The sequence below is a fragment of the Lissotriton helveticus genome, chromosome 2_1 (assembly GCF_964261635.1).
Source record: "Lissotriton helveticus chromosome 2_1, aLisHel1.1, whole genome shotgun sequence".
Lineage (NCBI taxonomy): Eukaryota > Metazoa > Chordata > Amphibia > Caudata > Salamandridae > Lissotriton > Lissotriton helveticus.
The window spans coordinates 460,986,850-461,013,476 of NC_136059.1; the positions used below are offsets into that span (position 1 = coordinate 460,986,850).

A 26,627-nucleotide genomic window follows, 5' to 3' on the forward strand; every position below is an offset into this window, starting at 1 on the left:
GGATGCGACTGAACACTGTTCGGTCGCCTTCTGACATTTCATAATGGGAGCATGTATTACGGCCATAAACCAGCTGTAGTACATCCTTTCATAGGTATATGGGAGGTGGTGTTCATTAAAAAAAAAAATTGCAACTTATATAATGCGCAAATACCCTGGGGTGACTCAGCACTGTGGAGTAAATCCGGAGGAGAGTAGCTGAGTGTGGTGACTACTTGTTGAAGAGACAGGTTTTTACTTGTTTCCTAAATGTCAGGAGGGAGGGACTGGCTTTAATGTGGAGTGGGAGGGTATTCCAAACTCTGGCTGTGGCAACTGTGAAGCGTCAGTCTCCCCAGGAGGATTTCTTAGTGCGGGGAACAGTAAGTAGGTGAGCTGTGGAGCTGTGGAGCGCAAACGTCTGTTAGGGGCTTATGGGCATAGTACTTTTTTTTAAAACTCTGGTTCTGTGTTATTGATTGCTTTATACGCGATGCACAGTGATTTGAATTTGGTACGGCTTCTGATTGGCAACCAGTGGAGTTGACGTATGACTGGTGAAATTGATTTGAACTTGGGGGTGCCGGACAGAATTCTGGACGCTGAGTTCTGAACAAACTGCAGCTTGTTCAGGACTTTCTCTTGGGCATTTAGGAGGAGTCCGTAGTCTACTTTTGACATAATTAGTGTGGACATCAGGGTTTTGCCAGCGCTGGAGGGGAGGAATGGTAGAAGTTTCTCTATCTTTTTTAGGGTGTAGAAGGAGGAAGAGACGACCGCATTTGTGTGGTGGATGAACCAGAGCTTGTCATCGAACAGGACACCCACGTTCCTGACCTTGGTGACAGGTTCTGGTGGGTAACCCAGATCGTTTGTCCACCAGGTGGAAGACCACCCAGGGGTAAGACTGCAAAGATCATTACCTCTGTCTTATCGGAGTTACGTTTTAGGCAGTTGCTTGTCATCCAGGAGCTAATGGCTAGCATTCCCTCCTGGAATCTGGCCGCAATTGCTCCCCCATCGTTGTGTACTGCTAGCACCAGTTGGGTGTCGTCGGCATATGAAGTTAGCCTCATCCAGTGTGTTTTCATGACCCTGGCAAAGTCCGACATATAGATGTTAAATAAGGTCGCACTTAGCGAGGATCCTTGGGGCACACCACAGGGGAGAGCTAATACCGGGGAGGAGAAGTCGCCTCGTTTTACAGATTGGGTGTGGTTGGTGAGAAAAGAGGATAGAAGGGCTCTGGCAGTATGGTTGAAGCCCACGGAGGAGACACGGTTGATTAAGGTGGCGTGATCAACCGTGTCAAAGGTGGCAGACAAGTCCAGTAGTAACAGGACTGCCACGCCGCCTTGGTCTAAGATCATCCTGATCTCGTCAGTTGCCGTGATGAGGGCCGCCTCGGTTCCGTGGCTCTTCCTGAACCCAAATTGTTGTCATCCAAGAGGTGATTGTGATCAATGAACTCAGACAGTTGAATGTTCATTAATTTTTCAAAAGCTTTTGATGGAAATGGGAGGCACACAATGGGTCTACAACTTTTGGAATCTGTGGGGTCAAGATTAGATTTTTTTAGGAGGGGTTTGATGATGGCCTTTTTCCAGACTGAGGGGTAAGAGCGTTTATGGAACATGGTGTTACAGATATTTGTAAGGGTGGGAGTTATCGAATCAGGGATGAGTTTTAGCATGGAAGGGGGGCAAGAGTCAAGAAGGGATCCTGATCTAATGGAGGAGATTAACTCTGATATCTGCTCGGGTGAAACCTAGCTGAATTCAGAGAATACAGTGGTGGCGGTATTAGTGGGAATGTGGCAGTTAGGGAAGTCGGAGTTAACCTGGGAGGAGAAGTTGGAGTAGATTGTATTGACCTTGTCTGCGAAGAAGTTAGCGAGGGAGTTACAGAGGACTAGAGATGCGTCTATGTTTGGGCAGGTGGGTAGACTGGATAGTTTGTTTACTACCTGGCACAGCTGTTTAGAAGAGTTGTGGGCCGATTCTATTTGTGTTAGGTAAAATTTGCTCTTCTCTGTGATGATGAGCTGTTTATATTTGGCTATCGCGTCCTTGTATATCAGTTTGTCCTGGTTGTTATAGTGTTTGCGCCAGTGCCTTTCTAAATTTCTGCAGTGTTGCCTCTTGAGTCTAAGCGCCTATGAAAACCAAGGGGCGGAGGGGGTACTCCGATTAGTAGAGATGTTCTTGGGTGGTGCAAGGGTACTGAAGGCACTGTGTAACCAGTATGAATAGTTACTGGAGGCTAGTTCAGGGTCCGGTGTGAAATCATGTTGTGTAGAGGAGAGGGTTGTTTTTAAGTGGTGGGTATCAATGTTCTTCCATGTTCGAGACTGTTTGGGAGTGCGGGTGCTGGGGTGCGGGAGGTTGGTGTTTCGCATCCGAATGGTAAAAATTACTGCGGAGGAAAGGGCGATGTGGGTTGGTGTTGGTGAAAAGACCGTCAAGAGTGTGTCCAGCCAGGTGGGTGGGTTTAGTCACTAGCTGTAGTAGCCCCACTGACCATAAGTCTGTCGCGAGGGAGGAAATATCCTTGTCATTGAGGGATTTTAGATAGAAGTTGAAGTCTCCCAAGATAGTATAATCGGGAGTTCCCGCTATAGGCTCTATCAAGCTGTCTAGGGTTGTGAGGAAATTAGTTTGAGGGCCAGGAGGGCGGTAGAGGAGTGTTCCTTTGAATGATTGGGTGTTGGAGAGGGCAATCGAGAAGGTCAGTGCTTCACAGACCGGCGAGTCAATAGCTTCTATTTTAGTTAGGTATTTTTCTCGGTGAATAATGGCTAGGCCACCTCCCTTTTTTGTGGGTCTGTCCTGTCTGAATACACAATAGCCGTCGGTAGTGGCAATGCAGAAATCGGGACCAGAGGAGGAGTCACCCCAGGTTTCAGTAACGAATAGGAGGTCTAGGTTATGGTTGGTTAGTAACTCAGAGATTTCAAATGTATGCCTAAGAAGGGAGGGTGCATTTATAAGGGCAGAGTAAATGTGTTCTGGGTGGGGGGGGTAAGGGGTGAGTCCTGGAGGGTGGGGGTGGGAGAGGTAGGACCAGATTAAAAGGACAGTTGGGGCAGTGTGTAGATGGTTTGTTGACAAATGAGTCCATATTGAAGCGGGGGCAGTGGTGGGTATTGGCGATATGATTGATGTCCATGAGCTGGGTAATAGAGTAAGATAATACCTTATTGCCGGATGTAGAAGTTGGTGGACCAGGGGGTATGGCACTGGGCCCGGTCCAAGCGTGGAGGGGCGCAGATGGGCTTGCCTTTGGCGCACCCGCTGCGCGCGCCCGCTGAGCCTGGGCTTTTTATGTTGGTAAAGGTGAGCAGAAATCCCTGCACCCTCTGGCAGGCACCTCAAGGTGCCTGACATGGGCTGCAAGGTTTAACAGGAGGGCAACATAGGTGCCCCCTCGGCCCCCAACCAGAAGCCGCGCACACATGGAGGCCATGCCAGGGGCCCTCAAACATGATTTCTGACAGGGTTTCCATGTCGGAAAGGCCGTCATGGAAACAGTGCCAGAAACTGTGCATCATAATCCCAAGGGCGAAAAGACCACCCTTTGGAATTACGGACGGGCCTCCGACTGGCCGACGGCTATCTGAGCCCATCGGCAGCTAGTCGGAATGACCGGCCGGTTTAGTTTTCGACCACCAGCATTTTAATGTGGCGGTCGGAAATTTAAAAGAGATGCGGCCTAGAAAGGCTCCGACCATTGGTCGGAGCCTTTCCGGGCTGCATCGAAATCGGTCCCTAGATGTATTGAAAGTGATATATGTGTTGTTCAAAGGTATTATTTTGCCTCTCATCCAACTTTTAGGATAAGTCCTGACTGTTCATCCTTGCCACCCATGACTGAGGTACTTGGGAACTCAGTGTGCTCACAGTAGTATCAAACTTTGATAATGGTAATACTTGGACACTTGGACTGACTAGATGTCCTCGAGTTCTACATGCCTTGTGGAACAGGTCATGAGCACTCACTGTGTTTTTCATGACTACGATATTTCAGTATTCCATTGTTGCCTTCTTGTCAAAAACTCCAACGCATCCAAAATGCTTCAGCCAGACTCATACTAGACATCCCCCGCACAGACCACATTTCCGCTCACCTGAAAGACCTTCACTGGCTCCCCGTCAACAAGAGAATAACTTTCCGTCTCCTCACCCACGCACACAAAGCCCTATACGAACTTGGACCTGATTGTCTCAACACGCGCCTTTCCTTTTACACCCCCACCCGCCAGCTGCGTTCGTCCAACCAAGCCCTCGCCGCTGTTCCGCGCATCCACAAAGCCACCATGGGAGGAAGATCCTTCTCCTACTTAGCGGCCAAGACCTGGAATTCCCTTCCCATCCACCTCCGCCTTACTCAAAACCACCTAGCCTTCAGAAAACAACTTAAAACATGGATATTCGATAAGTAAACCTCCCCCCCCCCTTCCTCAAGCGCCTTGAGACCCTATGGGTATGTAGTGCGCTATACAAATTCTGACTTGACTTGACTTGACTTGTCATACAGCCTGGAAGGATAAAACATGGCAGACAGAGTTTAGGCCCCATGATGAATGTTACAGTTATAACACCTTAATTACATTATTGTATTCCTCTCTCCTTCTCCATTCCTCTCTTTCCTTACCCCCTCTCTCCCACACTCGATTCCACCTTATTTGGTGTATTCCATGTTGTTGGATTCACTCTAGTTGCACCCTCTTCTTGAATGCATGTTAGTAAACCCTACTGAGTACCTTCATCCGTTGTTACTTCAAGAATTACATTTGGCTACGAGGAATGGGATTGGCTTCTTATTTTTCCTCTTTCCGCCGTCCTTCATACTACTTGTGAGCAGTGCTGCCACCTTAAGGAGACAGTGGTCGCACATTTGCTCCTCACCATGGGGCTCACCATTCTGTTCCTTGGTGAGCACCAACTCAGAACCACAGTACAACTTTCCTCACAAAAGGCCTGATTAGGATGGCGGCTTGGACTTACATCCGCCGGCCATCCTGGTGGGAAACGGGTCCGCCTGTGCAAAGTGTATATTTTGTGCTGCGGTGGGTGCTGCGGGCTGCAGCACATGCCGCAGTATAAAATATGCACTCTGTACATATTCCTGCACTATGTGGCAGGCACCACGTGGTACCTGCCACATGGTACAGGGATATGTTGGGGCGCACCATAGGTGCCCCCAGCACCCATGTCGGTGGGTCAGGGAGGAAGGGGGCCCGCTACGGGACTCCAATATCCCTTTCCACCTGCCTTTTCATTGTGGGTAAACCACCATGAAATGGTCAGCGGTAATGGACATTGTAATAATCCCCACCGCGGTGCCTGGCAGGCAGTGCCACTGTTGTAGGGATACAAGTCTCTACGACAGACAGATCTGTGGTGGTTGGTCTCTCCAACCTCCAAACATATGCCCGCAATTCTAATGTGACAGGTGATAATCAGTATTATGAATGTGGTGAGACCGTTGGTGGCGGCCCCACCATCATCGTAATCAGGCCCTATGTTGGATGATGATTTGGTGAGTAGTGATTCGTGCTGTTTCCTGCATCTTGCCAGACTGTGGTGTTGCTTGCCACAACAATTTACCCTTCTACTGGCTACCACGTGGCCACCCATATGGTGAGCCATATAGCCAGTTGAACTTTATCTCAGCCATGCCTCCGGTATTTGTCTTTTAGTCTGCACCATCTCCTCCCTCCTGAATACATGTAAAGAAAGCCGATTGAGTTACCTCAGACTTTGTTAATTAAAGGATCTTCCAGGCCATAGACTTGAGGAACAATTAAAAGATACCACTAGCCAAAAACAAAAAAGCAGCTACAAAGTTAGGGCTCCAAAGTTTCTGAGTCAAGCGCATGCGACAAAGTTAAGGAATGTTGTCAAAAAGAAATGGGGGTGTCTGTTTCAGTCTGTGAAACTCAGTCTAACCAATGACAAGAATGAGTATATCTGTAGCGACAGCAAAAATTACACTTCTATTACTCAAGTATACGTCTATATTAATTTTGTTTCAAGAGTCATAAGAAAAAAAGGGCAGTTGAATCGTTAATGGCTCAGCGTGTTTTTGTTTAGGTTGTCTTCCGCCTTAGTTTGACACTGAAGGCCAAAGCAGTTGTTTCTACCTTCCCTGGGACAAAAAGCTAATAAGGAGAAAGATCAAGTCTTGGAAGTCTGAAGGTGTGTAAGTACAATATGAAAATAAACATGACACTGCAAAGTTGTGGTTATCCCTAAACATTTTCTTGTTATTGATCTTCAACTCTATATAGTACACTCATTATTCAATCCCAATATAATCTGTTTTGTATTCTTAATTCTCATTGCACTATGTTCAAGTGTTCAGTCTTTTTGTCTAAGGGCCTCATTGCGAGTACGGCGGTCCACAGGACAGCCATACTTGCGGGGACGGTCCAATGACCGCCACCACTGCCGGCCCGGCCACAGTATCCTGAGTTTGCCGGCGGGCCACCACAGTAGAAGCCGCCTCCACCGGGATCCAGGATCCTGCGGCATTGGCACAGAAGTCAGGAGTAGAGCATAGCCAAGCCAAGCGTATTATGAGTTGCCTGTCCACAGTCCCATTTCATGGTGGTGGGCCCGCCATGAAAAGGGTGGCGGAGAGGCAACAAAGGGACCGAAACAGTGCCCCCTACTGCTCTGGGGCTTGAAGGTGCATGCAGGAGGGCACATGTTGTGCCCTCCTAGAATTGCACACACGTTCCTGCACGGTGTGGCATGCACGAAATGGTGCATGCCACACTGTGCAGGAACGTGCAGACGGCGCTCTCTCTATGGCAGTCTGTATGCCTAAGCCTAACATACCACCACCGCACCGCCCGCCTGACCTGGATTCCACTCTGAATCTGGTGGGGGGGTAAAGGGGGAGTGAACCACAGGCCTGGCAGTCCTCCAAAGTCGTAATAAGGCCCTTAGTGTTGCTTAGTGAGGCCTTTTGTGACGGCCTTTCGGGTTCCTCATTGAGTAGGAAAGATATCTTGCTTGTTGGAGGAATAATATCAATGCTAGATCAATATTTGTTCATAATATTATAAAAATCAGATACGGTATTTAATTATAGAAAGGTTTATGATAATGATAAGAATAATTTTGAGTTAAAATGTTAATGTTAGAAAATTGTAAAACAGTTTTACACCTCAGCGGATTTTGTATAGAAAAACTATATGATCTATTTACACAAAAATGGAAAATATTTCAATTGAATTGAATTTAATGTTTTTGCCCTTGTGAGACAGCAAAGGTTTTGTCTAATGACTCCAAACACATCATTCCATTGGGAGAAAAGGAAAATACACATATACAAGTGTAATTAATCCTGAACTTGCAGATAAAGTCCTGTTAGATAAATAATACAAGTGAAAGGTAAATATTAGTTGCAAGGATTGCACTTAACTCTATAAAAATCAAATGCCATTTTTAATTATAAGAAGATTTATCTTCCTCATTAGAAGCATTTTACATTGACATTTTAGTACTTGTTAATGTAACATTTGGGTTCAGCTACCATGAGTTTGTTTAGATCTATTTAAACTATATAGAGCAAATATTTAATTGAGCTGAATGTTTAGTTTTACAGTAAATATTGATAGTTTTGCCTCCTGACTCGAAGAACATTTAATTTGGATTGGAGGAGAAACACACACACACACCGGTCAATTTGTTTATGCACCTACACAGAGTTGAGACCTGGAAACTGTGGACCTGAAATAGAACAACAAATGTGTAAGTATATTCTAGATGATTTCCTTAGTCTTTGCAAACTGACCTTTAATACGAACCTGAAGAATAAAGTCAAGCTTGTCCATCCTTAAGAAAACAAATATTCACTGTTACAATTTCACTCATATGATAATGGCATTTGAAGTGAAGACATTACCTGGAGGAGCAGTGTGTAAATGAGGGAGTTGTGGAGGGCAAGCGAAATTCATGTGGCTGGGGCGTTCAAGTAGCAGCCCATCTGCAGTCTTGTCAGAAGACGGGGCGGTCCACACTTTATGGGTGAGCTTTTGCTTGGTGTTGTTACTCCACGGATGGTCTAACAAGGCATGGTTGCAAGTCCTACTATCAAATAAATCATGCTCACTTCTGCTCTTCTGCGAACGGTGTGCAAAATGGTGCGTATTAGTTCCAGGGGAAAGGCTTGAAGGTCCACACTGAGAAGTTGTGAGAAAAGAATTGCCAAGAGTTATAGGTGGCAGACTTTGGGTACGTATTGGTGGGAGCCCTTTGCAACCCTGTTGCTTTTTATCTGAAAAAATATACTTTTGGGATTCAAGTGTTCTTTTTTTTAAATTTGCGGCTGCCTCACTCTCATCAGAGGGATCCTTGCAGTTTGTCTCCATGATACAATCAAATGTAGTTATGATATCATCAACCTCCGACATCTCTTCCCGTTGGTATCGGTCTCGGGTTCTGTCCTTTGAATGTGCCTTGTGGTCCTCCTTCTTCTTTTTGCATGAAAATATTTGATGCAGCATGCTGAACCGTCCTTCTTTCTTAAGAATCCTATGGTTCACTGATGGGAGCTGCTGGGCTGGTTCTGGTTTGCTGAAAATTGAATGTTAAAAAAGTCAGAGATATATGCACATTTAAGTGGTTCAGATACAAGCGGTTCTAGCAGGGCCAAACCCATGTCAGACTATCAGGATAATCACATAATACATTGGAAAAGATTCACAAAACAAAACCAAAAACTTACTCCAGTGAGTTTCTTCCTACACCTGCAGTATTTTTTTTAATAGTTGTGAATTCTCAGTTTTAGAAGCATACGATTAGGATACTATGGTAGTTGCAGGTTCCCAGTAGTATTCCTGGCAAACCTTTAAGTATTTCGATTTATGCCAAAACAAAGACATTTCTACAATTATTAATTATACAGTTTTAATATTTAGACATGCAAATATCTCACAAGACTAAAGAAACCCTCTATTCTAGATCCCGTCAAATTTTAGCATGCTCCATTTCCATTCCCATACTGCAAAGGGATTTACTGCCACTCTTGAGAAGAGTAAATATTTTATTGTTTCTGAGAAAATTTGCTGCACTGCACTGTGTGAAAACAAGAGAGCAGGAATGCACCGTATTTACCAATATTTGACACATTGCTGCTCTCAATCGTGTTGTTTAGCATAAACGTAGGCACCCTTGCGCCATGGTGCAAGCAAGGGTGCCTGCATAACATGTAATCCTTCCTGCTCAAAAATCAATTCTCTGAGGTTTTTTCCTTTTTCTTAAAAAGAGGAAATGTTAGACCTGGCACTCTTGGCATGGTTTTTCCCTAGCATTTTGCGTTCAGACCTCCTATTTTTGCTGACTTCATTTTGCGGGCCTTAAAATTCTGTGCTCTTTAGCACTGCTAACTAGTGCTGAAGTGCTTGCTCTCTCTCCTTAAAAAAATGGTACAACTAGCTTATACCCAATTGGCATATTTAATTTACTTGTAAGTCCCTAGTAAAGTTTCACTACATGTGCCCAGGGCCTGTAAATTAAATGCTACTAGTGGGCCTGCAGCACTGATTGTGCCACCAACTTATGTAGACTTTAAATATGTTTCAGGCCTGCCATTGCACAGCCTGTGTGTGCAGTTTTAAACTTACATGTCGACCTAGCAAAATAAACCTTTTGTCATGCATAAACCTTACTTTTTAATACATATAAGCCACACGTAAAGTAGGCCCTGGACAGCCCCGTGGGCAGGGAGCAGTGTATTTTAAACGAGGGATGTATACTTTTAAGTTTTACATGTCCTAGTGGTGAAAAACTCTTAAATTCGTTTTTCACTAATGCAAGGTCTTATCTCTACCATAGGATAACATTGGAGTTGGCTTATTGCATTCTATACGTGTAATTCCCGAAGGCGAAGAGATGACCAGTTCATGTTTGGTTTCTCTGGAATCCTAATTTAAAATCCTAACTTTTGTTGAAGTCGGATTTTAAATCATAATTCTGAAAATTACACTTTTAGAAATGTGTCATTTGTTTGCCTTTGCCATTTGGTGTCTGCAGCCTGTCTCTGGGACAAATGACTGGTGGTGGGTGACAGTTGGCTTTGTGTATTTCTCCAAGACAGCCACTCACAATGGGAACTTAGGTATGTGAGGTGGACCGAGTCCCTTAGTAAGAATGAGGACACACAATGGCCTTGAATTAGTTTTTTTTATTCCAGGTAACAACCATAGAAACTTCATCCTCTAAGTACAAGCTCCAACTGCCTCAACTTTAAACATGAACATTCCTAACAAGAGACCATTCTATAATGGAACAAGAGACCTTAGTAACAAGATGGAACTTGGTTAACTAAATAATACCAATTACCTCCCCCTTTCCCTGTAACAAAATAACAGCAACAAAAGAAAAAACAAAGTGACAGAAATCAAAACAAAAAAAACAATTAAGAAACACAATCTTGTATGCGCAGAGGAACCCTTTTTTGGTCAAACAGACTTTATTCTCAAGACTTGCAGAGCACAAGAAGATTCTTCACCCCCTTCCTCACTTGAGCAGTGTGTTAGACACTTTACAATCCTGTTGAGATTCCAAACTCTATGATCTTGAGTTTTGACAGCATTACCCAAAAGTTTGATAACTTTTATTGGCTGTCCAAACTTTGACATACCAACTCTTCTCTTGGGAAGTTTTACCCTAACCAAGTCACCAACTTCAACAACTGTTTCTTCACAGCTTTCCTTACATCAAAACAAATTTTTCTCTTCTCCATCCTCTTTAACTCTCTGTCCTTCCACACATCAGGACAGTCCACCACTCCATCTGCCTCCTTTCTCCTAGAAGTGACCCAGAGAGGAGTGACTTGGGTATTTGCCAGTCTCCCTTTAAACAATCTGAAGGGTGAGACTCCAGTTGAACTATGTGGAGTGAACCTGTTCTCACGCATCTTTTTCTTTATAGCATTCTCCCAGTCACCACCAGAGACTACGGGTAATTGCATCGCTTCCTTCAGCACCATCACAAATCTTTCTACAACACCATTGCACTCTGGATGATACAGCGCAGCCCGCTTATGTTTAATGTCTCTCTCACTCTGGACCTTTCCACAACCATGGAGGTGAACTGGACTCCGTTGTCTGACAAGGTAGAGGCTGGTAATCCTTACCTCACAAAAAGTTTGTCCAAAAAATTAACAACAGTTCTAGAATTAACAGAGTTAACAATGTTTACCTTAGGCCACATAGATAAAATGTCAACAAGGACACAACCATAACTAACCTGTGTCCTTATCTTCACTGGACCCAAACTTTCCACAGCACTGTCAACCAAAGGACCACTGTAAAGGACCACAGTGTAGAGAATACCACAGTATGACTGGATGGGCCATCACTGGTAGGATGCAAGGGAAGAGCTGGGCACGGTCCCACTTACACTTGAATAGGCTGTGTCCTGTCTCCACATAAAGGGCTGCATACCCCCTGTAGTTAGTCTGGTTAGTTAGCCAGGGCAGGGAAGGCAGGGCATCTGTGCACTTCAAATGCATGCCTCTAGAAGCTTCTCCACACTTCAATGGCACAACTAGGTATGAAAAACAGACCTTAGACACCAAATTTTCAGTACACTTCTGGACCTGTGGATACTCTGCCAGGAAGGACTGTTGTGCTACTACAAGTACCGCCACTCTTCTGGACTGCTGCTCTAAACTAACTGGTGCCCTGTTGTGCTGAACTGCTGCCCTCTTACCTGTGGAATCAGAACTGGACCTGCAGCTTCCTCTTAAACCTAGGACCACAGAGTGACTCAAACAGCTAGTCTGCTGGCCTCCTGAGCTAAGCCTCAGGAGCATTGAAGGCTCCCCAATGTCTTCTCCATCTTCAGAGAGTTCCTGACCCCCAAGTGGTGCCTCTCAGGTCCTAGAACTTTGGTGTGGCTCTCAAGCTCTTGAAATCAACCTTCTGGGCTCTTCACAACTGTGAACGAGAACCGCACTGCTTGCACCAAAATCCAGCACGGGCCACTCCCAGCCCAGTTCTTCGCACAGCGATATCAACATCCCTTGGGTGACAACCAGGGTGAAGCTTCACCCGGCCCGTCCACGATACCCAGCCTGCTCTTTGCAACACGCCGACTGCTGCCCCCGACGCTCTCATTGCTACTCGTGACCCTGTCCAGGGTGAATGGGACTCTTGGCATAAAACTTAAGAATGTAAAACTTTACCAGGACTAATCTAGGACTGTATCTGCTTTCTGCTTTTAGGCGCTATTTTACAGTTTATTCTTGTAAAAAATCATAACTCTGGTCCTACTGATTGGAATTTTATTGTTTTGTTTTTGTTTAATTGATTAAATTAAGCTTCATTTTTCTAATCTTGTATGGTATACTTTTTGTGTAGTGTATTCATTATCTCACTGTTTTGAGTGTTGCACAAATTCTTTACATATTGCCTCTAAGTTAAGCCTGGCTGCTCTGTGCCAAGCTACCAGTGGGTTGAGCACAGGTTAACTTGGCGTTTGCTTGTGCCTTACCTTGACTAGGATTGTGGTTGCTGATTGAGCAGGGCTCACTCCCCAGTTAACTAGTAACCCTGGGGCATATTATCAACAACTAGCGATATTTATCGCTAAATAAGCTTAGCGACATTTTTTTTATCGCCGCGCATCGCCGGATTTTATCGCAGAGATAACGTGTTATTAGCAATGTTTATCTCTAAAGCGATAACATTTCCGGCGATAGCGGCGAAATGCGTGAATATCGCTGGAAATCCAGCGATATTCAGGCATTATCGCTAATAGGGACTTAGCCTGAATATCCACCTCCCATTGGATATACAGGCTAAGAACTGGTCTGAGCAGGCGTTAGGTTTTGGAGATATTCGCGCTTAGCGCGAATATTTCCATCGCTATGCCTGCGTTGATAATAGGCGATAGCGATGTTAGCGACTGCTTTCAGTCGCTAACTGGTTGGGTACACCCACTTTGCATGTCATTAGCGATAAATATCGCTGCCATGCAAAGCGGGCCCCAAACCGGTCGCTATCGCCTACAAGCTGTCGCTAACTGCTGTTAGCGACAGCTTGCTAATAGGGCGATAAAATTATAGCCGCTTAGCATCCGAAAACGGCCGCTAAAGCGGCGATAATCTTATATCGCCCGCCTTGGTAATATGCCCCCCAGTTTCTTACAGGAAACAAGGAGAAATACATATATTTCTCCTTGCTGTTCCTCCCCTGGAAAAGTGTAGCATTTGGACTCATTCCTTGGTTTACCAGTGTTGGTAAATCTGAGAATGCAAAACAATCCAAGGGTGGATGCGTGGGGTCACCCATGCTCCACCCATGGAAAGCATTCCCAGGGCAGAGTAACGCAAGACAGTGACTAGCGCTGCTTTGCGTAACTCCAGCTTTACCAGGCAACGCAGGGCCACGCAAGGTGGCCTTGTGTTGCTTGGCAAATTTGAAATAGGGATTGCGTTGTCCTTGCAACACCCTATATGACGCAAGGGCAATGCAATCTCTTGATAAATCTGTCTCTAGATGTTTTTTGCCATGTTTTGTAAATAGCAATAGTAAAGCCTTACAATCAAATCAAAGGCTATTTGCGAACAGATGTTGTGTTTGCACATGCTAAAGAATCTAAGAGGAACTCATATACAAAGTTAGCGGCGAAGCTGCAAATTTGGAATGTGACCAACTCTCCTGGAACTAAGATGAGCACTAAGATGAGCACACCTGTTGTAAAAAGGTGATTTCAAAGCATTCTCTTTTTTTAACTAGGTAAGATACATTCTGAAATTCTTCATTGTGTTTCAAAAAAGGCTACAAAAACCAACATCATTGCTATCACATCAAAAGCATGTTGAGTCACCTCTGTGTCCCGATTTATTAAGACGGTAGAGTGTAGGAATAAAAATCATTCATAAATTTGAAATGATGAACCCTAATATGTGAAACATTGAGAATAGTTTGAGCTGACACATTACTCTTTTTAAATTCCTCAGAGATTACCTTATTGCCTAAATGCTGACTCCAGTTTAGTACCAAATAAAGAAACTTATATTTTTTATCCTGATTATGCATTTTATGTGCAAGCCATATATACTCGCTACCAGGTAACTCATAAGAAATGCCCCAAAAATCATTATGTGCAAAATTCATTTAATGCAATTTCATTCTCTGACGGAAACTACTAAGCTGTAAATACAGGAAGAAGCCATGTCTGGGCATGTCATAGCTATTCTGTATCCCTTCATAAGAAGGACAATCCTCATACTTAATTATCTGCCCTAGAGTGTTATGGTTCAAATCATGCCAGCAACAGGAAAAGCTAATACGTATAGATATAGCAAAGATAGGAATATGGCCTAGTGAATATTGATTCAAGCTAAAGCTATTGCATAGCTTTCTTATATTTGTCCAAATTTGATGACAAACAAAATGTGTTTTAAATTGTGTTCTTTTAAAGTAAGCAATGTCAACTTTAGGGGCTTAGTAGCATGACCAATTCCTTGATAATTAAGAAAATGATCCCCATGCCACTCTTTTTTCTCCACAACTGCTTCCAACATAAAGGTAAACGCGACAATGTAATAAAGCCAAAGTGAGGGTAATTACTTTCGCCCCAATGACGAGGGAGTTGGGGGTATAGTACTGTACAGCATGGTTTTTCTACCCCCAAATAAACTTATGCCAACTTGCTTCTACCTTGTTAAAGAATCCATTAGAAAGATACAATGGTATACATCTGAAAAACAAAGGAAACAAGGGAGTATAGTCATTTTGATGATCTGCCAATTAGGCTAAATGTAGTTTATCCCATTTCTCAAAAAATGCTAATTATTCTACAAATAGTGCAGTGTAATTTAACTCAATAATGTCTTCCATCTGCAGAGATATCTGCGCCTCTAAATAATTGGCTGATTTGAGCCAACGAGGGACTGATTTTAAAACAGAGGAATTGGTTACAGTCAGAGCTTTATCAACATTAGGATAATAACTGTACAGCTTACCATTATGTCTAGCTACTCCTTTAAGAGCTAATAAGGCACTTGCAGGGAAGATGTCAGGATAGCGCTCATCTGCATTATCTAAATCCTAATTACGAATATGTAAAGAGGGGATAGAGTCTGTAGTCGTTAGCACCTGAATATAGGATCTAAATAAAGAGTAAATAGCTATGGTGAAAGGGGCCACCCTTGCCTTGTGCCCCTGCTGATCTGAATGTAATCTGGCAAACCTTCCCGCGGCCGCAGACGATTCGAGATGACAATGCCACATAGAAAGACCTAACTTGCCGCAAAAAGCTTGGACTGAAACCCACAGAGCTCATTACTGCCCATAAGAACAACCAGGAGACCTGCCAAAAGCCTTTTCGTCATCCAATAGGATCATCTCGATGGATCTTTTCTGCACTCCTGAGTCCTCTAATGCAGTTATAGCTGGGTTTATAAGTGAGGTCGTGTCTCTATCAAAAACGAAACTGTACTGCATGGGATCTACCAAACATGTAATTACTGTGGATAAACGGTTACAAAGGATTCCAGTATATATTTTGGGGTCTGCATTAAATAATGAGATTGGCCCAAAGGAGCCACTTGCCTTTTTTGAAAAATAGTTATATAGGTTTCACCCTATTAAGGTAGAACCCTATTAGGAAATGTTGAGGAGTTGAATAATTCACAGAACAGTGGTATCCTTATCCTGGATATGGTTTTATAGATTTCCCTGGGCATCTTGTCTGGGCCAGAAGCTTTGCCAGAAGCCATTTGAGAAATCACCTTTTCTATCTCAACCTCCATTGTTTTTACCTCTAGCATTTCTCACTAAATGGAAGACAATTCATGAGATTGAAACAAATTTAAAAACCCATCTATCAGCTCTTTAGAGGCAGTATATTCTTCATTATATAAGTTGGAGTAAAACTGGCCTAAGCCTCATCTAGAACTAAGGGGCTTATTTACAAGCCCCATACACCGCCGGTACGTCATCGTTTCCCATTTTAAAAGTGACGTACCGACGGCGCAAGGGACTTGTAAATAAGCCCCGCTGCCTTATTCTTTGAAGAAGAAGGTTTCTGAGTTTTTATGTTCGATTATATGCCAATAAATGCCCCATCTCATCGCTGTTTTCAAACTGGCTGACTGATATATCTGGATTTATTTATTGTCCCTATCACAAAACCTATTTTTAAGAGCCATTTTTAGGAATGCTAGTCTCTCAAAGACACTTGCAGGCATAATTAAGGATTGCTCAGCAATGCACGCAGCATATTCTGTTTCTAATTGTAAAAGTGTGGATCTCAACCAAACTTCTATTACCTTTTCATCCTTGTGTTTCTGAGTAGAGAAGCTCTATGTCTGGCCCTGTACAAAGCTTTCAAGGCTTTCCTGGCATCCCACAATATAGTAATAGATGTTGAGCCAACATTAAATCCTGTACTTCTCTAATCTTTCACAGCATTCTCAAAACTGTAATACGTAATGGTGTGTTACCGATATTGTAAGGGACTTTAGCTGATGTAGTCCTTTTGTAAACTTGTTGAGTAAATTACACTTCTGCTAGTGCCAAAGTCCTACTGATAAAGGACTTTGGAGTTTAAAGCACTTATTTCTCAATTAACCCGTACACATTTTCTTAGGCAATCACACATTTCTGTGAAGTTTAAAAGTAGTATAAACATTTTATAAACAAGCACTGCTAAGGCCAGTAGGTCTGGCCTTGGCAAACTGTAGCATAGCGTATTTCTTTAAGTGGAGAAATATACCAGAAAACTAAAACCAGAAAAAAGAAAGCAAGCAGCTCGCTAAATGTGGCAACCAAGTGCTTGCAACACACATTTATTATAAATTGAAAAAGTATCAGCTTTAACTTTGAAAGAACAAGGAGGGTGCTTAGTAGCAAGCAGGTGTAATTACAGTATGTATATAGAAACCCTTTTTAAGCACTTCACACAAATTTGATTCTTATGAGCACAAAGAAAAGGCACTATTGGCTTTCAATTACTAATATATATTTTAAAGGGCTGCTATAAAAAAGCGATAAAATATGGAAAGAAAAACCAGTGGCAAAGTAAAGTATTGATTCGACAGCCCTGGCACTGAAGTGATCTTCATCTTAGGTGGATGAGCATGTGAACAAGCATATTCTGTTGATGACTGGGCAAGAGAGCCAAAGGGTGAAGTGGGTTTATTCAATACTATATGGTGTGGTGGATGAAAGCAAAATGTGAATGAAAGCTGAACAGACCAGTGGATGAAAAGAGTTCACCAAAAGCGCCTCTTATCTATGTTTTTTTTATTTTTATTTTTTCATGAAATGTGTCTGGTGCTGTGTTTTGGCATGGAACAAAAAAGCCAATTGAAAGTATTTTGCTTGCTACTAAGTAATTGTGCCATCCAAGCAGCAACTTGTGTTTTCTTTCATATGAGACCTTTCTACCTGAAGTTACATGTTGTAGAACTTATTAATAAAACAGCCCAAAGTTCTTTCCAATTGTCTCCATAGAATCAGGTGTTCCTTTAGTGGGATTTGAAGATTAATGTATGGAGGTAAATGCACCCAGGTACAAAATAATACACTTTCTATCCAGCAAAACTTAAAAATAACTATTGACTATATTTTTATTAATTTATGATTCTGTAAGTGACAGTGTCTCTTTCTATGATATTCAAGCACATATATGTCAGTACACAATTTGGTCTCCCTAAAGGGAGAAGTATGCATTATGTGGGATGCATTTAAGGGCTAGTGTAAGCAATTAGAACATTCTAAAGTAGATACAGATAGTAGACAGAGAATACGTGAATAACCTGTTGGGGTAGGAGGGAGTCTTTTGGTCCATGGACTGCCTTTTCTCCCCCTTCCTTTTGCTCTGACAGAACTCCTTGCGCAGAGGTTTTCACCAAAATGTAAACCCAAACCAACCATTCGTGTTTCTTGGGGTAATGATGAATCTACGTTTTGTGCTGATACTTTAATTTTGTATTCTGAGAGTGGTGAGGAGATGCTCAAAGAAGCACTGGTAATCCTGGGGGAGTATTATTTATTTTGGGACAAGTCAGACAGAGCCTAAGGTGATACAGTGGAACAGTTGATGACATCCAGGTACAGAAAAGCCAATATTTAAATTTAAAATTAATAAAAAAAGTTGGGGAGGTCATATAGACAAACCTCGAGGTAGCCGTCTTAGAGGCTGAGTTACTGCTAAAATGCATCTAACACTGAAGTAGAAGTAGGATTGCCAATATGAAAATGGTGTTGTTGCCCATGTTTACTTTTACCTTTCAAAAAGTTCATTTATATGTAGATTCTGGGTTTTTGAATAAGGTATTTGCCACAATCTCTGGGTCTGTTTGTGCCTCTAAAGCACCGGGACTAACTTGATTGGCACATTACTTTCAAGAAAGGAGGTTGGGCATTGCAGAATGAAAAGTTCTATTTTTGTACATAGCATGGCACCGATCTCTCCATGGCATCGGGGAAGAGGAAAGAGCCTGGCAAAACACCCTGCAGAAAATTCCAATGGAAATTCCAGCAGTATAACACAACAGTCGGGGCTGCATTCATTCTAGTAATGGACTTCTTAGATATGTTTCAAACAGAAACTGACATCACAGGAAAAGACTCCACTTCATTTTAAATTGGAACATGAGGCAAATCTCTATGAACAGACAGACCACACTGCTGGAAAAGGGGGCTCATAAGGCTTGTTCACACCCCTTTTCAGTGGGTAACTCATGGCACTGTCTTGACATATAAAGAAGGAGCTTGATATAGTTTGCAAAGTGTATTCCCACCTGATGGTCTGCACTGATAATGGACTACACCTCTTGGTGGCCACACCTGCAGAAAGACCAGTGCAGTCGAAGGCGCAAGAACGCCCATCCACACACTAAGCATAGTGTCCAGCAGCAAGCTGCATGGCTGCCCGATATGCACACTTTCTTGATGCTTGCAAGTTCTGATACACCCTTCACATGCACACAGCAGTATGACCCTCACCTGGAGCACCAGGCTTATCAGCATGCCATTCAAAATAGGTGAATAAAGGAGCATGAATAGAAGAAGTATTTTCTTTAAAAAAGCTCACTATGTAAAAATATATTCCCAGTTAATCTGAAATTGAAGCTGACTTCAAAATGTCTAAGAGTCACAAATTTAATGGTCCTCACATTATGGCTGACTTTGTCCTAAGAATGGCGGAGGTTCAGCCAGAACTGATGATAAGAATCAGCGACATATAGCTCATTTGAATGAATAAAAACAGAATTAATCTTCTGTTGATTGTGGTAATTTCCACCAAAAAATCACAAGATTAAGCCGGTGAATAATTACAAATGGAGCAAAAAATATGGTTGGAATTTACAAGATATCCTAACTGTATTTCCATGAGTAAAAGGAGTAGATTGTGTTCTTGATTTGCCAGCTTGTTTCCTACTCTTGACCTCAGATGGTGCAGACTTTCAGAAATAATCTCTATATGGTTGTGTAGCGGATTCAAATAATCAGTAGCAGCAGAAAGCAAAGGAGCAATACAGGGAGAACAAGGACACAAATAAAGTATTAGCGAGAATAAAATCCTTTCATACAGAATACAGTGAAATCGTGTTACCACTATGAGTAGTAAAGGTATTACAGAACTCTGCATGGGTAAAAAGGCAGCACAATTATCTTGAGTAGCATTAAGAGGGCATCACAGATACAGTTCTTAACTTTGATAAGGGGTGATAACCAGAAGAATGAACTCCAAAGAGCTCTATGGAAATGTTCTGTTCTATCAGAAATAGTCGAATAAAGTAATTTATAAAACATTCTGTCTAAAACCATTAGGGCATTTGTGCTGTTGTTGGTAACTTGGAGAAATGAAAAAATGAGTCATCTGTAAAAAGTGTCTACTGTAAACATTATTATTCAGTGTTTTTTCTGAAGTTGGAAGATCCATAATACAATCTGTAAAAATCATATGCCAGCATCCAAAGGACACACAGGTAGATTCATGAAAGAAAAATCTGGCCCTTTGCGAGTGCAATTTTTGCATTTGGGATTCATCATCCCAAATGCAAAAATCGCATTGCTAATTGCGAAATCGCATATTTGCGAGGAATTGCATTTAAGGAATCTCTATTTGAGATTCCTTAAATGCAATTCATTAACCAGATTTAATTTGCGAATTCGCAATTTTTGGCCGCTATTTACCACGAATTGTAACTTCGTGGTAAATAGCGAAAACTTAGAAAAATGCACTCCAGTGCATTTTTCTAAGTTGCATGTTACACACACACATGTCCCTTGGACATGTGTGTGCGCAACACATGTGTACATTTGCATTTCAGGGGTGCTACAGGGTGTCTGTCCTTTGGACACCCCTGGCACCCTTGAAATCGCATCCTTATTTGCGAATGAGGAATAACTCCCCATTCATCCCTATGGGCCTTTAGGCCCATAGGAATGAATGGGGAGTTGTTCCTTATTTGCGAATAGCAATTTGCTAATCGCAAATAAGGAAGATGTAGGAATCGCAATATTTTTTGCAATTCCTACATGAATCCCGTTTTGCAAGTCCTTAATAGCGATTCCTTATGAATCGCTATTACAGACTCGCAAAACGGGACTTTGATGAATCTAGCTGTTAGAATGTAATGATTTATTTTGGGCACAAATAGCACAGGCAAGAACATATTCCTGAATATTAGAATGAATAGCTTGCCACCAAAATGATCATACTAAATCCAAATATAGCCTTGACACACCAATGACCAGAAATAGATGAGTAATGACACGTCTTTATTACATCTAATTGCAGTTCTTCAGTCGGAATATGAGTAGCTTGTTGGCTGAACTATGACTACATTTATTGGACTAAAGGAATTTTAATATAAAGATTTTCAATTCCTTGGGGATCCATTTGTTCTTGAACTATCTTAACTCTAACCACAAAAAACTAAACACATATGACTTGACAACAAGAAGGAAATACAGGTTGATGACAGCTGAGGGTTATTTCTGGATAACGACGAGATAGACCGTCAGGATCGAGCAATATATAAGTGACAGCACTGAAGACTTCACAAACACTGTGAATCCCAATGTTGAGATCAAATATCAAACAGTTCTCTAGTGCAAACCACAATATGTCTCTATTCAGTAGAAGACTTTCATGAGTAAAAGATACCTTTCAAGGACTGAGTTCTCCATTCAGACTCTGAAAAAATGTTGAATAAATAAAAGACATGATGTTATTGTTCATCATCTTATTGTCTTTGTAACAAAACTGCATCAACAGCTCTTTTAGATGCATCTTTTTAAATAATGAATTCCTTAGAAATATTAGGCTGACATAAAATTGACATTTGAGAAAACATTTTGTTGAGTGTACTAAAAGCCCTTTCAGCTTGATCATCCTATCAAAAATCTTTTTCCATATTTTCCTTCCTCAAAACATGAGGTATGTCACTGACTTTCTCAAAGGAAACTGTGAGTCTCTTTAACATTAGTGGATGAAGGACGTTCAAAAATAGTTGACACCTTCTTTGGATTCATGGAATAGCCAGACTCAATCTAAATCCAAGATACTCGACCTCTTTTTTTTTAATTTTCACTTTTCAGGTTTACAAGAAAAATTATGTTGCTGAAGTTGTGATATGTTTTATGTTCTTTGTCTTCCGCAGGAGTCTTAGAAAATTCTAGATATCATATGGATGGAGCAATACAACCTGACACCAAATATCAGACACTACTGAATCCATAAACACTAAAATATGGCAGAGGCATGCACAACCTAAATAGCATTACATGATGCACAAAATGCCCAAATGAGGAAAGGAAAGACGTTTCCTCTTCTTGCCTTCCTGTATATGCAAAAATGATAAGCACCTTGCAATTCAATTTAGTGAAGACTCATGCTCCTAGAACTGAATCCAAAATGCTGTTAGTGAGAGGTAAAGATGTATCAAAAAAGAATTTTGCGATTCTCAAATAGCGATTTTTACCGAATCGCTATTTGGGAATCGCTAAATGCAGTGCGTGTAGGAATCCGAAATCTTTTTGGGGATTCCTTAATATTACCTGATAGCGATTTGCTAAATAGCGAATCACTACTAGGTATTATGACTCCATTCATGCCTATGGGCAAATGGTTTTGCATTCGCTAATTTGCGATTACATTCACTAATTTGCGATTACCTAATTGCTAATCGCAAATTAGCGAATGCAAAGTCAAGGATGCCCAGGGGCCTAAGGCCCCCCTGAAGCACCCCAAGGCCCCCCTGAAGCACCCTCCAAAAAGAAAGTGTGCACATGTAAAGCACACACATGCCCTAGGGGAATGAATGCACTACATGGCACATGCATTTTTGTGCATTTTCAAAGTTTGCACATGGTTACCATCAACTTGAAGTTGATGATAATTAGCATTTGCTAAATGCACAGTTTGTATGTAGGAAAGGCTTCTTACATGTGCATTAGGTATTCGCTAATTGCAATTCCCTATGTGCATACGTAATTTAGTTAATCGCAAAATACTGTGATTACCTAAATTGCGAATACAAAAGCCTTTCATACATGAGGATAGGCCATTTTGCATTACCAAACGGCCGAATTTCGTGATTTACACCGTTTGTGAATGCAAAATGCTTTCATACATCTTGCCCATTGATCCTTGATTGCAATCTAATTTAAACCTCTGTAACCCATACAAGGCCAAAGATCTTGATATTTTAGTAGTACAAAAAGCTAAAGTGTCCCAGCACATGAAAAAGATGGTATAATAAACCCATTTTGCAAATTCTCCTTCAGTCAGGCATTCAGGCTAATAGTTGGTAAGAGAGGCTGCTGAGGCTATGCGCTTCTCTGGCTCCCTTTTTTAAACATTTTAAACAATATCGCGCTGTGTGTTTGTTTTTACTCTTGGCCTCATGTACTGTTTTGCTTAGATTGTTGACCTGCTAACAATTTAATACTCACCTGTCTCTGATCGCCGCTCCTCGGCGCAACGCTTCTCTTTATATTATTGTACCTGGCTCCAGGCACCGATCCGCCACGGCTTGTGCCGGTTGCAGCGGCGGTGGCCACGTGAGCACAAAATCCCTTCTCCGCCCCCACATCCTCACTTCCGCCCTGCTGGCCGATTGGCAGGTCAGCGGGCTAGTGTTTTTCTCCTTTCTGGTACTTCACGATGCAATGGCGGAAGCGCAGCTGACGAGCGCAGCGGGAGCGCCGACTTCGCGCCGAAGTCGTGCCAAAGTCCTGCCCGTCTGCGCCCGTCCGCGCCAGGCCGGGACCAGGGCCATACCACCACGCCCACTTGCTCACTTATTCTTCGCAAGTATTACACTCCTTACATACCGCTTATCCACTTGATCCTGCCACTCTTGCTTGTATCATAGCACATGGTGTTGCCCGTTCTAGCCCCTTCCAGCACTGTCCCAGACCTGCTCCTCTCATCACTACACCGCCCACTCCTAGTCCACGTGCCCCCATTCCTATTCCTGACACTTCTGCTTTTTTGCTTAATACCAGGTCCGCAGTACGGCACCAAACTGACATCTTCCATTTGCTGGACACCGAGAGCCCAGACTTGCTCTTCTTAACGGAAACCTGGTACCGCCAGGACTCTCTCCCTGATGTCCTGGCGGCCCTTCCCCCCTCTTATTCTGCCCTCCGTGCTGACCGCCCAAACGGGAAGACGGGGGGTGGAGTTGCTCTAATAGCGCGGGAGGGCCTACAATTTCAGACGCTGGCTTCTTCCATCCTGCCAACGTCGGACTGTTTAGTGGTGCGTTCTGTTTCCTTTAAAACCCCCCTTACCTGTGTTTTGGTCTATCGTCCTCCTCAGTCTTCCCCTGGTTTTATCACTACATTTCAGGAACTTTTAGGCACTTTGGGCCCGATGTAGGTAGCCCTTTACCTATCGGAATCGGCCGAAAATACCGATTTTCGGCCGTTTCCGATCGGTAAAGGGCTATCGAGATGTAGGCGCACATTTTCGGTAATTTTACCGAATCGTTATCATTTCCGAATCGGTAAAGTTACCCAATCGGTAATATTTACCGATTCGGTAATGATGACGATTCGGTAGAACTACCGAAAATGCAATGTAGGTAGCCAATGTTCCATCAGCACATGGCCTACAGAATCGGTATTTTACCATGGAATACAAATCCATGGTAAAAAACCGATTCCTGTGTACATGCACATATGTGCATGTACACATGTGCCATGTGACAGACAGACGTGCCCTTAGGGCATGTCTGTGTGCCACATTGCACACATGCCCGTTTTGGGGGTGCTAGAGGGTGTCAAAGTGACACCCCCTGCACCCTTGTGAATTCTTTAATTACCGATTCGGTAAATACCGAATCGGTAATGCCTAATCATTCCTATGGGCTTCAAAGCCCATAGGAATGAATGGGCATTACCGATTCGGTATTTACCGAATCGGTAATTAAAGAATTGTTAAGGATTCGGTAACGAATCCAGATGTTGGGACCTACATCCCATTTACCGATTTTTGAATACCGATTCGGTAGGATTCGGTATTTCAAAATCGGTAAATGGGATTTACCTACATCGGGCCCTCAGTCCATTAACAACGCCTCAGTGCTAGTCCTTGGAGATTTTAACTTTTGGCCCGGCGACCCTGCTGAGGATGCAATATCCAAAGACTTTACCGCACTACTCCTTAGCCTGAACTTTTCGCAACATGTTCACACTGCTACACACAGGCAGGGGCATATACTTGACCAGATATGGACCCTCAACATCCCCATTTCGGCGCCCTCGGTACTGCCCTGTGCCTGGTCGGACCACCATCTCCTGTCTTTCTCGTTGGCCCTTAACATCCCTGCCCCTCCACGTCATCCCAAAAACATCTGGACCCGGAATTGGAGCCGAGTTGACATCTCCACCTTGTGTAGCTCACTCCGCTCCTCCCTCCCGGCCCTTGAGGGTCTGGCTCTACATTCCCAGGTCACCACATTGGACAATTGGCTTGTTAAAACCTGCGACCATATAGCCCCACTCAAGCGAGTAACCATTAACCGCGTTCACAATGCCAATAAGTGGTTTAGTCCAGCCCTAAAAGCTAAGAAACTACTAGTGCGGTAGGCCGAACGCGCATGGCGACGTGCTTACTGTCCTTCCGTTAGGCAGCTTTACGTCACAGTCCTTTCTGAATATAAGCGAGATATTTTCGCAGCAAAGAAAGACTACTTCTCTGGACGCATTCTGGCGGCTGAGAATCAGCCACGAGAGATCTTTGCGATGGTCCATGAGTTGGCCGCCTCTGACAGGACCCAGTCAAAAATTCCCCCTTCACAGATTTTGTGCAACTCTCTCAATGAGTTCTTTATAGAGAAAGTGGCTACCATTAAGGCTAACATCCCCCCTCCCTCACCCACCTTCTGTGAGTGTCCCATTCCTACCAACAGCCAGTCTTTAGCCCTTATCCCCCCTCTGACTCTGGACTCACTTCCCCCTCTCCTCAGACGGGTGAAATCTGGCTCCCCTGCCGACATTTGCCCAGCACACGTTTTAAGTCAGATTTTCCTGGATTGTCCTTCCCCCGCCCTTACCCTGTTAAACAACTCATTCGAACAGGGTACTGTCCCCCTTTCCTTTAAGGCTGCTACGGTCATCCCCATTTAAAAAAAAACCTGGGGCAGACCCTGGCGCCCCGGCCAATTTCCCTCCTTCCTTTTTTAGGGAAGATCGCTGAGTCCCACCTTACTCAGGTTTTGAGCTCCTTCATTGAGGGCAGCGAATATCTCGCCCCCTGCCAAGCAGGCTTCCGCCCCCGCCATTCTACAGAGAAGGTGGTCATTTCAGTCCTGGACCGACTCAGGGAGGGATTGGACTCCAGCGCTCCTCAGGCCCTCGTTTTATTAGATCTGTCCGCCGCCTTTGACACGGTGGACCACTCCATCCTTCTGCGCCGTGTCAAGTCGGCGGGCATCGAGGGCCCTCCCCTGGCCTGGCTGGAGTCCTTCCTGTCTGATCGCTCTCAGGCTGTCCACCTGGCAGAATTCGCTGCTCCTCCCCGTAAAATAACTTGTGGGGTTCCCCAGGGCTCTTCCCTTTCCCCTCTACTTTTTAACCTATACATCTTCCCTCTTATTTTTGCTCTGCAGCACATGGAGGTCGCGGTGTATAACTATGCCGACGACCTCCAACTTATTTCTGATTTATCCCCGGCTTCGTCAGGTCAAACTGGCTTCCAGTCCGTGATGCTATTCATCCGTGAATGGATGAATATGAACCACCTTAAGCTAAATCCGGACAAAACGGAGCTGGTCCTGACGGGCGGTATTGGCAATCCCTGGTCACCTTTTTGTTGGCCACCATCCCTGGGTGCCCCCCCCACTCCTTCCCTATCAGTTAAAACGTTAGGTATTACTCTTAATCACCAACTTACACTTCATTCACATATTAGTTCAGTTGTTTCTTCTTGTTTTTTTTCCTTACGGACCATCAGGAAAATATCCCGATTTTTTTCTGTTCCCGCCCTCAAACTGATAATAATGGCCATGGTTCTGTCAAAAATTGACTACGGGAACATCGTTTATAACGGTGTCCCCGCATATGCCCTTCATCGCCTTCAGCTGGTCCAGAACCAGGCAGCTCGCCTGGTTTACGGCCTGGCCAAGTCACACCACTCCACCCCCCTTTTGAA

The 26,627-nt window shown here is 43.4% G+C and overlaps 1 protein-coding gene across 1 annotated transcript in view; it reads right to left on the reverse strand.

Annotated features, from left to right (window-relative positions):
- The window catches only part of ANKRD55 (ankyrin repeat domain 55), a 747,192-nt gene that overhangs the window by 195,105 nt on the left and 525,460 nt on the right, over positions 1-26,627 (reverse strand). Inside the window, exon 9 of the mRNA XM_078677760.1 lies at positions 7,897-8,567. Within this exon, the coding sequence (XP_078533886.1) occupies positions 7,897-8,567 (671 nt within the window). The remainder of the gene's footprint in view (positions 1-7,896; positions 8,568-26,627) is intronic.